This window comes from Gallinula chloropus (genome assembly GCF_964237585.1).
Source record: "Gallinula chloropus genome assembly, chromosome: 18".
NCBI lineage: Eukaryota > Metazoa > Chordata > Aves > Gruiformes > Rallidae > Gallinula > Gallinula chloropus.
The window spans coordinates 1,147,056-1,159,361 of NC_140103.1; the positions used below are offsets into that span (position 1 = coordinate 1,147,056).

Consider the following 12,306-nt stretch of genomic DNA (forward strand, 5'->3'; position numbering starts at 1 on the left):
GCCAGCCTCATCTTACTCAGTCCACTGAAGATCTGATCACACTGGGATTATTTTTACTTTGGTTGAGTGAGGGGTGTTTGGGGTGGGCCATGGGATGGGGCTGGGGGTGCAGCAGGCTGGTGCTCAGATGACAACCCTTACCCACACTGCTGGCCAAGCAGAACACAGCCATCTGCAAAATTCAACAGCGATGAACAGCAGCAAGTGTCTGGGCAGGAGGCTCCTCTGATTATTTTGAGTTAACTGCTAATTAGCAGACCAGGAGAGTGGGCACAAGAGTCTCTGGCTTGAAGAATGAAGATCTCAAGTGCTGGGGCAGGTGCCAGAGGTTTTTAATCAATGCAGTGGAGATGTCTGAGCTGATACTCTGCAGGCTGTCTGCTGGAACTTGCTCAGCTCCTTAAAGCTGTGAATACTGTCAGAGGTGAAGTATAACTGTATATTCTTAAGGGGGTGTGGATGGCAGTTAAATGCCCTGCTTGTGTCCTGATGTGCCTTGGGTGGCTGGTCTGGAGCCTGGCACTGACCCATGGGTCATGTCCCATCACTGCTGTGGCCTTGTAGAGAGCCAAGAGTTCTAATGGTAGCACCTGATGATGCTTCCCAAGGCTGCTGTGCTGTATGGGTGCTGCTGCATCTGCCTGCGGAGTGCTGGGGCGCAAGACCCACTGTGGGGATTTAAGAACTAAGCTACAACTTTAAAAGCACACTAATACTTGCTGGGCTCTGATCAGCTGAAGGGCTTTCTCCCTGCACTGAGCTTGGCAGATTGGCTGGTACAGGTCAGGTAGCTGGAAGGCTCGTGTGGATCACTGCAGATACAATGGGGTGTTGAACTCTTCCCTCACCCGCGTGCATCGGCCTGAATTGCCCTTCAGAATCTTGCTGGACTTCTGATTCGATTTGCTGCCCATGGAAATCACTGGCCCTGTGCTTGCTTTGTGCTTCAGCACGTCGAGGCTCTCGGGAGAGAGCATGAGCCCCTCGTCACAAGCAGCAGCTCCCCGGCTTCAGCAGTGACCTGCTGTGCTGTGAGTGCCTCGCTGCTGGAGGGTGTATGCCCTGGCTTTGGTCGTGGCACACGTGAGCATGTGTTCTGGTCTGCTGCTGGCAGCAGGTGAAGCTGGGGGTGATGCTGAAGACTGGTGGTGCCCGCAGACCGGGGGGCACGGGCAGAGCCCCCCTGCTGCTCCAGGCAGTGTCTCACGGGTGGGGAGCAAGCTGAGTACGGCTGGGGAGATGCTGGTGTGCTGTGCTGACAGCTGGAGATGTATGCTGAGGGGCTAATGCCGTTAAGCTGAGGTTTTGCTGCTGCATAAAAACCTGGTAAATAGCTGCTACTGAATGTTTGCCCTGGTTTTTTAAATAACCATGTAAAATGCTGATCTTTAAATGTTTGTTTGCTCACCTAGTAGATTACTCAGCTTCAAAAGGAAGGATATAAATAGATTCCTGTAGCAATCTGTCAGAATTATTTTAGACTTGTAGAGCTTGTAATCAGTCTTTAAAACCTGAGATGAAAAAAAGCAGAGTGGTATATTGCCTTTTCATGGAAACCAGCAAAACAAGGGCTCTGTATCTTTATACAGATAGATTACACTGGGATTAAACCTTCAGATTGCTCTTCAGAGCACCAGTCTACACTAAACTTACTCCAAAATGATTTTCCCATTGGGAAAATTATTTTCCCATGGGGGCTGCCTTTAAAAGCACAGGTATCTTCCCTGTATTTAGGGCAGCTTTCTAATACAAGTGTAGACAAATATCCAAATGTTAGGAATTACGCTTCTATCTTGAGTATTTTCTAGCTGTCGAACAGTTGCTGATGAGCTTTTTAAGATGCTGAGGTGTGTGTTTGCACAATTAAAAGCTAGTAAGAGATGCTGCATCCTGGAAAATGAGATTGTAGCAGCAGAGGCGGCTGGGCTGAGCCCCAGAGCACAAGGGAAGTGTTTCTGAATTGCAAGCAGCAGGAGCTGAGGCTGTTTGCAAACATGGCAGGCGGTAGGTGGGGGGAGAGAATCCGATTTCCCTTCTTGCGTGTACCTAATCCCTGTCCCTGGGAGGGCAAATCCTCACTGTAAGCTTTTCATTCCAGTGAGCCCCAGGATGTTGCTGGCGTGGGTGGGACCAAAGGGGAAGTGCTTGGGGGGCTGTAGGTCACGGGGCTTCATGAGATGCTTGAATCAATAATGGCAGGAGAACACTTTTAACCAGGTAGAGCTGACATTCTGTGGCAAGCATCGTTGTTGTGGCAAGCTGCCACTGCAGTCTGGGACCAGGTAGCTGAAGTGGCAGTGCACCAACCATCCTTAGGTCTGTTTTGGGGAAGTTTGGGGTGTGTGGGATGCTCAGAGGAGCTGTGGTGCACAGCACTGTCTGTACCTGCCATAGGGCAGAGTGCTGCAGCATTGCTGAGTCCCCAGGCATCCCACAGCCATGGGGAACTCGGGGTTGATCCCCAGTTACTGCAGGTGTCAGCCTGAGCCATGCAATGCTTCCTGGTGTCCTGAAGGACATGAGACCTTTCAGAAATGGAAGAGCATCCACCACAGCTGTATCCACCATGACACATGAAGTGGATACTCATCGATTTGGTCCCCTCATGATGTGCAGTGAGAGCCACAGGTCATTGATTTACACAACACAGAATATATCACGGGTCTAAAACTTGTCACTTCCACTTATCCAACTGTGAGGCTTGTAGGTGTAACTGTGGGATGCCAGCAGGAGCTGTTACCTGACAGTGGGTGCATCTGCCTCAACCCCACCATGTCACAGCTGAGCCTGGTAGGAGTGTTACTGTCCCTTGGCACTTGTAAAGCTGCTTCCCTCTAATGCTGTTTTCATGTCAATTATACATTGAGGGGGTGATTTTGATTGTCTCATGTGGTAACACAGAAACTTGTTCCAGTGTGTAGTGCTTACACCAGTCTTTCACATTGTAGGATTCTGGGATACTCCCACAGAGTGTGATCCACCCACTAGTAAGTACTAGTTCTAGTCAGTCTTCTCATCCAGGCCAGTGCAGGGAGCCAAGCCCTAGCAGGCGCTGGCAGTGCACAGCTCAAGTCCATTAGTCAGAAGCTGTAATATTATCTCTGCTAATTAAATTTTGAAGATAAAGGCTGTTAAATTAATTAACCTTGATAATGGGGGTGAAGAGCTATTTTCAGCCTCACCGTGTGCCTCAGGATCGCAGCCTGTTAGTGCTGATCATACACTAGCTGAATGAAGAGGGCACGTCACCCGCTCTGCGGTGAGGGGTCCCTCACTGTAGTGCTCCCAGCCTGGCATGCTGGGGTATAATCACTCACTGCTGGGAACAGGGATAATTAGCATGATTTCTGGCATGTTCCATGTGTTGTAATGGGCTCTTTATCAGCGGATGAGTGTTAATCTGGGCAGATGTTAACTCTTAAACATCCTAGTGGCATCTCTACTCTTACCAGCTGTGTTTTTTGGTGTAGGTAATTCTGGTGGACTCGACAGATGGGTTTTGCTGTAGGAGTATGCCTTGTGTTGGCCAACACTTTATCAGTGATCAAAAAGTAAATAAAGAATTTCCACAGACCTAGAGAATGATTATACGATTGATCTTTCAAAGTTGGGATAGTGTGGGCTGCCTGGGAGGCAGTATCCTATTCAGCCAAAGCGTATTCCAGGCGTGGAAGATGCTGAATGTCACATCTGGGCATGAAGGCTGGTGGTGGGATGGGGCATTCCCTGCTCAGAAGCTCCGGCTCTCAAACCCATGGAGGGATTGGAGTCGGTGCCTGTTGCTGATGTGGCCCTGGGGAAGCTGCAGGCCAGTCTGTTGTGTTTATTGCCCGTGGGATACTGACAGTGCTGCTTGGGAATGCTGCAAACTCCTGGTGCTGATACCTTAAAATAGTGGGAGCTGCACAAAGCCTTGGCTTATTCGGCTTATCACATAGATTGTGGTTAGGCTGTTGAATTGTAGCTGCAGTGAGATCTTGGATAGCAAGAGGTTCCTAGAGAGAGAACACTCAGACTGAAACTCTGAATTCAAATTATGAATGCAATTTCAGCTGCATATAACTTGCCATTAGTTATTACTTCATTTTGTAGGTGTTCTGCCCTCAAGTCAGGATATACCTAATGCCACTTAAACTAACGAGCCTTGTGACTAAGGGGAAGGCTGTATCCTGAAATCCTGGCTTGTGGGTGCTGATCAGATGTGCACACACACTGATCTGCCACAGTGGTCAGAGGCCTGGCCTCGTCAGGAGCAGCCAGCATGTCAGCACATGGCCTGGGCTCTGACTGGAGCCTATGAAAGGCAACGGAAATGTCACCAGAAGATGGTAAAACATTTCAGTATTGATCTGTGGAGAAAGATTAACAGGAATGTCCCTTTACAGGCAGAGAAATGGGCTGTTTTAGCAAGACATGCTCTTAGGCTGGCTTGTCGAGGTGCCAGCTGCCCTTGGCCGGGCACCCAGGGCGCCTCGTGGAGCTCCCCGGGGGCTGCACCGCAGGACTGAGCGTCACTTCGCTTGGGCTGAGCTGGGGGCTTTCTTCATCACAGTTCTTTTTCTAAAAAGCTTTGCTGCTTGATGTGCACCAGGCTTCCCTTCCTGTCTCCTGGAAGTCTAAAACACGATGAGGACTGTGCTGGAGCCCCTTTTGAGAAGGGGGCTGGCTGCTGGGTCAGCCCGGTGCGGCCCTCACGCGCTTGCTGTTACCCAGTGATGCTCAGAGCTCCCATCCTGTGGCTGAGCTGCCCTCCCAGCGTGGCCAGCGCCCAAGCAGGGCATGGCACTGTTTCCAAAAAAGCAGAAGCTTCTGGCAATGCAGCCCATGGTGTATGTGGTAAGGCTGATACCACGGGAACACGTCTCCTGCTTTGATTTTTGTGTCTCGGGAGGCATCCCAGGAATCCCGTGACTTTTGATGGCATCAATAAATCAGATACCAGGCCCACAGAGTTCTGCTGGAATGTAAACAGGCGTTCCAAGCAGCAAGGCCTGTGCAGTGTTTGTGGGAAGCACAGGTACAGCTCCTCAGGTATGGGGGCCACCGAGCTGCCGGGGAGGGTGCTGCCTCTCCGTTATGTCAGTGAGCAGGAGCTGTGCTTTGGCTTCCATATTAATGAAAACAATTAAAAACACTTAATTCCTTACTTCCCTCTCACCCTTCCAAACAGCACGTGTGCTCGGGCTGAGGTGAGACAAGGAGCTGTACCCGATGTAGGGGAAAGGGGAGGAATGTCTCTGTATAGTAAAATTGGGCTGATAAGGGGTAATGAATCACCTTTAACTCAGCTCTGCTGAGTCGTAACTGATCCGGGGAACTGCAGGCTGGTCAGCATCACCTCAGTCCCTGAAGGCTATGGAGCACGTCCTCCTGATGTGATTCCAGGCCCTTGAAGGGATGGGAAGGTAGCTGGGACCACTTGCTGTGGGGTTACCAAGGGGAGGTCATGCCTGACCAAACTCCTTTTGCCATGAAATGACTGGGTTCCCTGACTGAGGAGCGAGCAATTGTGTCATGAGCCTTAAGCAAGGTTTTGATGCAGTCTCACTTACTTTCCTTGTAGCCAAACTGGGCTGCAAGGTGCATGTGGGTGAAGAACTGGTTCAGAGTGGAGCAGTCAGGAGCTCAAAGGCTAACTGGTGGTCCTTGGGAGTTGATATTGGGGCCAATACTATTTAGTAACTTCATCAGCCATCTGGATGATGGGATGGAGTATGCTCATCAGACTTAAAAACATCAGATTGATGCTTTGGAGGTCAGAGCTGCTATTCAGAAGGACCTCTAACCTGGAGGGAAGCTTGGTTGAACCTCAGTTAAGCAGAGGAGTGTTAAGCCTGGAACTGAACAGCCCTGTGGGGCGGTGCAGGCTGGGGAGCAGCTCTGCCAACAGCCCAGTGAAAGTATAGTAACAGCTGAAAGGTCTTAGGGATGCTGTTGGTGCCTCTTACCCTGAAGGTCTGATGCCTCCAGCTGTTGGTGAGAGGGGAGGTCTCTAACCCTGTGTTATCAGTGTTTTCCCAGGGTCAGGCTGCAGGTGGACAATTTGGGAAGCCTTACTACAGGGCTACCCAACTTCCCACAGTGCTGCTGCACGCTGTCCTCCTGCTTGCAGCCCCCCAGCACTGCTGTGTTTTCACTGAACAGATCCACACCTGTGACCTTCAGCTGGTCAGCAGCACTGGAAGATGACCCAACTCACTTATTGTGACCTTGGGTGTCCTTCATCTGTGCAGGACATGCAACCTGTATGGAAGATGCTGCCCTTTGGGGAGGGGGTACCAAAACTCATGCACCGGTATTGCAAAGTCCAATGCTATGGCACAGGTTCAGGCTAAGTTCATTCCTAGGAGCAGCCCAGGCACCCCTTCAATTAGCATAAACTGGGACAAGGGCAGTCAAAGGTCAAGAGGAGTTCAGGACAGCATAACCTCCTTTTGCTAGGGTTCCAGTCCTGCGAAGCTCCCCGAGCCGTCCTCGCCATCGTGTTTACTATACAGCTGTAAAAGTCAAAGAACAAGGCCTGGCTTGATCCCAGGGAAGTCGGGAATCGAGGGCCTGAGAATAAGTAGCATTGTTGCTTAAAACGGGAGAAATAATTGATTTATGTTATGGCAGCCAATTAGGCTGTAAAGTGAGGAACTCCTAAAGAAACCCCGTGGCTTCAAGGGAGCTGTTTGCTCTGATTCCTGCCCAGCGGATGGGGTACCCCAATAAAGGGCGTCAGCTCCCTGAGCTAAATTATTAATTCCTTTCATGCCACTCAGGGCTTGTAAACAGTGTATAATACAGGAAAACAATTGGCACTGTTCACGTATGGGCAGGGGAGAGGTCAGAGGGTAAATAGCTGCATTGGCAGCAGCTGTTCGGCAAAGCTGCGCCAGCTTCTGGCTTTTTATCCCACAGAGCAAGCCAGTTCCCAAAATCCTGGCTGGGTCTCAATCCAGATCCCCTTTCCTTGCTGGACTGTTTGGGGTTTAATGTGGTGTGTATAATTATGACAGTGAGCTGGGCTGGAGGGGAGCCTGGGGGGTGGGTAAGGGAAGCAAACCAGCCTTGCTGTGTCCCATGTAAAGCCCTCAGACCTTTTCACTATTAATTCATGTGGTGAGAAACGTTGAAGGCAAGGGGCAAGATAAATGCTTGCACTTAGGTACTTTATTTAAAGAAACCCAACAACCTTTAGTGTGACTGTTGAGCTCAGTGGGCTGTCAGTGCCTGTCTGCCTGTAGCACCCCAGCGGAAGTGTCGGGGTGTTCCTGTGCTGCTGGCACCGCGGACGTGCCGGGCTCCATGTCCCCGCGTCCTGCTGCTGGGTGCGGCATCGCTTGGTCACAGCAGCACTTGGCGTGGAGGCGATTCCAGCAACTCCAAACCTGGAGCCACCCGACAGCTGTGCCCGCAGCCTGAGCCTTGGTGGACATGTTGGAAATAGGAATTAAAACACGTAACTGGAAGGATCCTTTCCAAGGATAGCTTGGAAACGCTGTTCTGCTTCCATGAAGCCTCTAACACGGTGCTATAGGGAGCAATCTAAGGTTACAGGACTTGAAACCCGTGTGCTGGGTCTCTCTGTGCTCACCACCCGGGAATTTCTCTTCCCAGGGTGTGTGTGTTACTTGGTTGCTTTCTGAATGATACTTGATAAACTATTCCAGATGTTTGCAGGTGTAGCTTACTACCCTGAGTGCCTGTTCCTCTTGCCCTGCCTTCTCAAGTGGAGCAGGCTGCTCCTAGCCATCTGGCTGCCTTGCTGGGCTCTTGACCTCTTCTTGCCAGGGAGCAGCAGGTAACCTTTACATGACCATCTGCTGATCTGCTTCAACCTTCCTGGGAGCTGAGCTGTACTTAGACATACACAGGCTGATTCTCACCACTCTGGGAAGAGTAAGAGTAACATCAAAGCTGTGCTCACCTTCTGGGTTATTTGGCTGTAAGGGGAAAGCTCATGTAGCTTTAAATAGGGCAAAAAGGCATCACTCTTCCCAGGCACCTGCATTTGCTGTCCTGCAACGTGGAGTCTTTACAAACCATTTGTGGTATGAGCTGCTAGGTCCTCAGGAGAGCTAGCAGCTCCCACGTCGGGGAGGTTGGGGTGTTAAGGTGGGCAAAAGGAAGATGCAAAATCCAAGTTACTTTCCTGTAAGCAGCCCAGAGCCCTTTCCCATGTACCCCAGCGTGTGGCTGTGGGGAAGGCTGCTGATGGCACACAGCGTTCTGAACGCTGCTCCAAGAACTGCAGGGCAGAGCCATGGGAGGTTATACATGAAGGCTGGGATGTTCTGGGCAGTGGTATTCAGCAGAGAGCAGGGCAGGGATAGCCCAGGGTGGTGCTGAATAGATCTGTGGCCGTGTTTGCTGCCATTCCTGACTATGGCTGGTGCTCAGTGTGTTAAGCTGGAGCTGCCAGTGCTGTGTAGCAACCCCAAGTAGGGTCCTGAGCCAAGGGTGGCAGGGGGATGAAGTTAACACCAGCCTGGGCCTGTGTCTGCTTTTCACAGCTCCTAGGAAAGGTCTGCTGAAGTGTTTACGTTTGTTTGTGGTCTGCCTAATTAGCGCAGGACTTTGGGCTCTGCAGTGTAAACAAGGGTCTTGGGGGAGCTGCCTGCTGCCCAGTGGAATTGTAGGAATGTGAAAGGCAGGATATGGCCTGACAGCAGCCCTGGCTCTGGGCTGAGCTGGTGTTTCTGGGGCTGTGCTCTGCGGCTCTGAGTCTGCATTTATTGGGTCTTAAAGCTAAACGAGAACTATATAACAGGTAATCATGTGGTATCTGCTGGCATCAACATGACACAAGTGATTTGTTTGGCTTGAGTGTTTGTGGTGATGTGCTAAGAGCGAGTGTGGTGTGTGGAGAGACCAAGCCCACAGAACGTGTATCTTGTTTTGGCTCATCCAAGGTTAAAAGTTAGGGAGGCTGTGGTACTGACAGCCTCCCTGTTAGTGAAGCTGCCTCTTCCCTGCTTTGGGTCCCAGAATGCAGAGGGCATCTGGCTCAGCTTGCATTCCACCTTTGGGGGTTCTCCTTGGCAAGACATGGGAAGGTAGTTGTTTCTTTCAGCTCTTAAAATAAAGCTTTTGGAGTGTCTGTCTTGAAAGACTCTGGCTTCTGCTGCTGCTTCAGCACTTTGGTGGCTCTGGAAGGGGATGTCCCTTCCTGGCAGGATCTGAAGGTGCACTGGGCACACTGTGGAGATCACTGTGTTCTTGTGTTGCACAGTAATGCTCCACTTATGAGTTGACTCTGTATGTCATAAAGCTGATATTCAAGGTTTCTTTGCACTGGGAATTGTTGATTTAACATTTTCAAGGCATCCCAAGTTATAGATTCCCACCGTGACTGCTTGGAGAAGTGGATAATGTGTATGGGGTTGAAATATTTTTAGAAGAAAGGACAACAGAGTTAAATTAACTGTCTCAGAGCAGCTTCCTCAGATGATCCGAAATGTATATTCAATGTAAATGAAAGTTTTTAAAGTTAAAGACCTCTTGGTGACGTGCACATCACAACTTTCTCATTTTCACTTTCCCATTAGCTGCAGATGTGGAGCAGATGAGTTCCTCCTCTCCTGTCCCTGCTGTGAACTCCATGGGCAGTAAGTACCCCTTCTCTTGCTGCACGCGACGAGGCAGAATTTCTCCTGAGATAATCCAAGGTGGTGAATTCATACCTCACAGTAGAGAGCAGTTTCAGAGCTCGTGCTTACTTGTGGAGGTGGGGATTCCTCTATCTGATGGCTGATCTGGTCTTTCTCAAAAAGCAGCGTAGACCAGGCCTGTACATTGCTCTTCACAGCAGCAGGATGCAGGTTGCACAGTGTCTTTCCACTGGTGGAAGTGGAAAGGCTGATGTCTGTGTCAGTGATAAGCACCTGAGGTGCTGGGGAATTATGCTGACAGAAAAGTGTATTACTGTTCCATGTGGAAATCCACAGCCTGGGACTCCTGGTGCAACAAAGCAGGAGCTGGAATCCTATTTTAACTTGCATGTCATTCTGGGCCTGTAACTTTGAGACTGAAAATCTGAGCTGCTGAACACCTAAAATAATGAATTGGGAGTTCTTAATACTCCATCTAGTGGTATTTGCTGTCCCAGGATCAAATGCATTTCATTGATTATAATCCACTAGATGGCAACAAGTCCTCATTGGAATTGCAGGAGGTACTGGCACAAGTGCAGAGATGTGCTCATCAGAGGGATGAGCGCTGTGCTCCCACCTAAAGCATCCCTTCATGTCACTGCTTGAGAAGTCTCTGGATTTTTTGAGTGTGGCAGACTACTAACTGACAGCAGCATTAAAATAATGCTAAAGGCTTTCTGGAGTCAGGGCATCGTCCTTCCCACCCCTGTCATCCCACTGGGGGACTTGCCCTTACTCTTACTGGAGAGCTCTGGCCCGGGCAGCCTGTGGCTGCGCTGCGACGGCAGCGGTTGTGTGCAGCGAACGTGTGATGGGCTTGGAGTGGCAAATGTGTGCAGCCCCCCTGCCTATTGAGTTACTGCAGCACAGGCTGTGTGCATCCAGCTGGGTATTCCTGCTCACTCCTGTGTCAAACAGGTCATTCCACGTGCAAATACCACGTGATTTCAGCTCCTGTTCAGGCAGCTGGGCACTGGTGTCCTTCCAGTGCTGAGACAAGCTTAGCCATGGCCAGCCTGCCAGAGCACCCAGGAGCTGGCAGAGGACCCAGGCGAGGACTTGCTGGGGCACTGGACCTCTCCAGCTACCCAGCTCCTGTAGCAGCAGCACTGAGTGTGCAGGTGCTCAGCATCATCCTGATGTGTTTGGCTTGGCCAGTGTCCAGGGCAAGCAGCTCTGAGGGTGGTGATCTCTGCTAGGGAGGGAACAGTTGGTGCCAGAAACATCCAAAACTTCCTAAGCATGGACTCTAAAAACTCCAAGCTTGTCTGCTAACCTGCTTTCCCCAGTAAGCTTTTTCCCTTGCTGTCTTATTACTAAACATGATTAAAGCAAACAATGTAGGGGGTTTTACAGCAGAGTAGAAAACTTTGTTTGCCAGGCTTATTTGAGCATCCAGAGCATCTGAGATCTGGAGTGTCTGCTTAAGGCTCCTGCTTGGCATGTCAGCAGCTGTGGGGATGGTCCCTGTGCTGTAGCTTTTCCTGTTTGCCTGAAATGTCTTATTCAGAGTAATCACAGTGAATTACTTCCACGTTTCCTTGCAGTAAGGATGAACACCTCTGTCAGGACTTTTCTCTTGAATGTTTGTACAGGTGTATGTGGGGGGAAAGCATCAGGCTGAAGTGTCTGTAAATAATGCACAGTGCTTTCTTGTACATGTAGGCTGCCACTGGAAAAAATCCATGCTGTGTGCTCTTTCTGAATGAGTTTTCCAAAGAGGCTGAAACATTTGAAATCACAAAGGCAAAATGTCAAAACTGCGTCAGAAATGAGTCACTTGTCAAGTCTGCATGATGCTTAAACAATGCAGCGGGCGTGCTTTCAGGCTGTTCACTTTTATTGGTAAGGTCTCTGTTTCAGACTGTCAGCTTGCTGAGAAATGCTCACTGAGGGTGCTGCATGGAGCCCTGTGCTGTCAGACTGGGCAGTGGGGAGATGGTTTTCTAAAGCCCTGGGTTTGCAAAGACTTTGTTTGGTCTGTAACTGCTGAACTTGAAGCTGTTCCTGTATAAAACTGAACAAGTTTCTGTCTCTGAGCAGGACCAGCAAGCAGGGATTTATTGTCAGTGTTCACCTAACTGGTGTTTTGGAGTCATTAGCAGGTTGTTCTGACTGGAAGGGTGCAGCATGCTCAGGGAGATGGGTACTGGGGGGTATCAGCACAGCACGTCTGAACAGGCTGCTCTCCTCTAATCCCATAAGCCACTCCAGTAAGCAAGGTGTAAGAAAAGCACTGGGGCCCTTTACTGCTCGGTGACTGACAGGTCTCTGCTGAGAACACCCTGCTCTGCTAGAGGCAGCACTGGTGGGAGCTGTGTCCCATCCTGCCTGCCCAGTGCTGTTACTGGGCCTCCTCCTGCACACGCTCTTCTGACCCCAATCTTCTCCCCGTAACCAGAGCTGACCCCACTCCTTATACCAGCACCTGAGCTGGGGAGACTTCTCTGCTTCACCCTCTCCCCATCAGCCCAAGGCTGTGTGCCCCCAGTCTTCTGTCACATCTGCTGATCCCCACAGGTCCCACCTTGATCCACAGCTGCTCACGCAGGAGGAAGTTTAATTTCCTATAACCATGTGAATCTCATCTGTAAGTGCACACTTTACTGATGGTGGAAGTAGAGGTTTAGCAAAGGACCATGGAGTAAGGTGTTACTCATTAAAACAT

The 12,306-nt window shown here is 50.3% G+C and overlaps 1 protein-coding gene across 1 annotated transcript in view; it reads left to right on the forward strand.

Annotated features, from left to right (window-relative positions):
* NR6A1 (nuclear receptor subfamily 6 group A member 1) overlaps window positions 1–12,306 on the forward strand; it is a gene marked incomplete at both ends in the record, with an annotated part of 74,861 nt that overhangs the window by 7,770 nt on the left and 54,785 nt on the right. Inside the window, one exon of the mRNA XM_084272624.1 lies at window positions 9,534–9,593. Coding sequence (XP_084128750.1) covers window positions 9,534–9,593 — 60 coding nt within the window. The remainder of the gene's footprint in view (window positions 1–9,533; window positions 9,594–12,306) is intronic.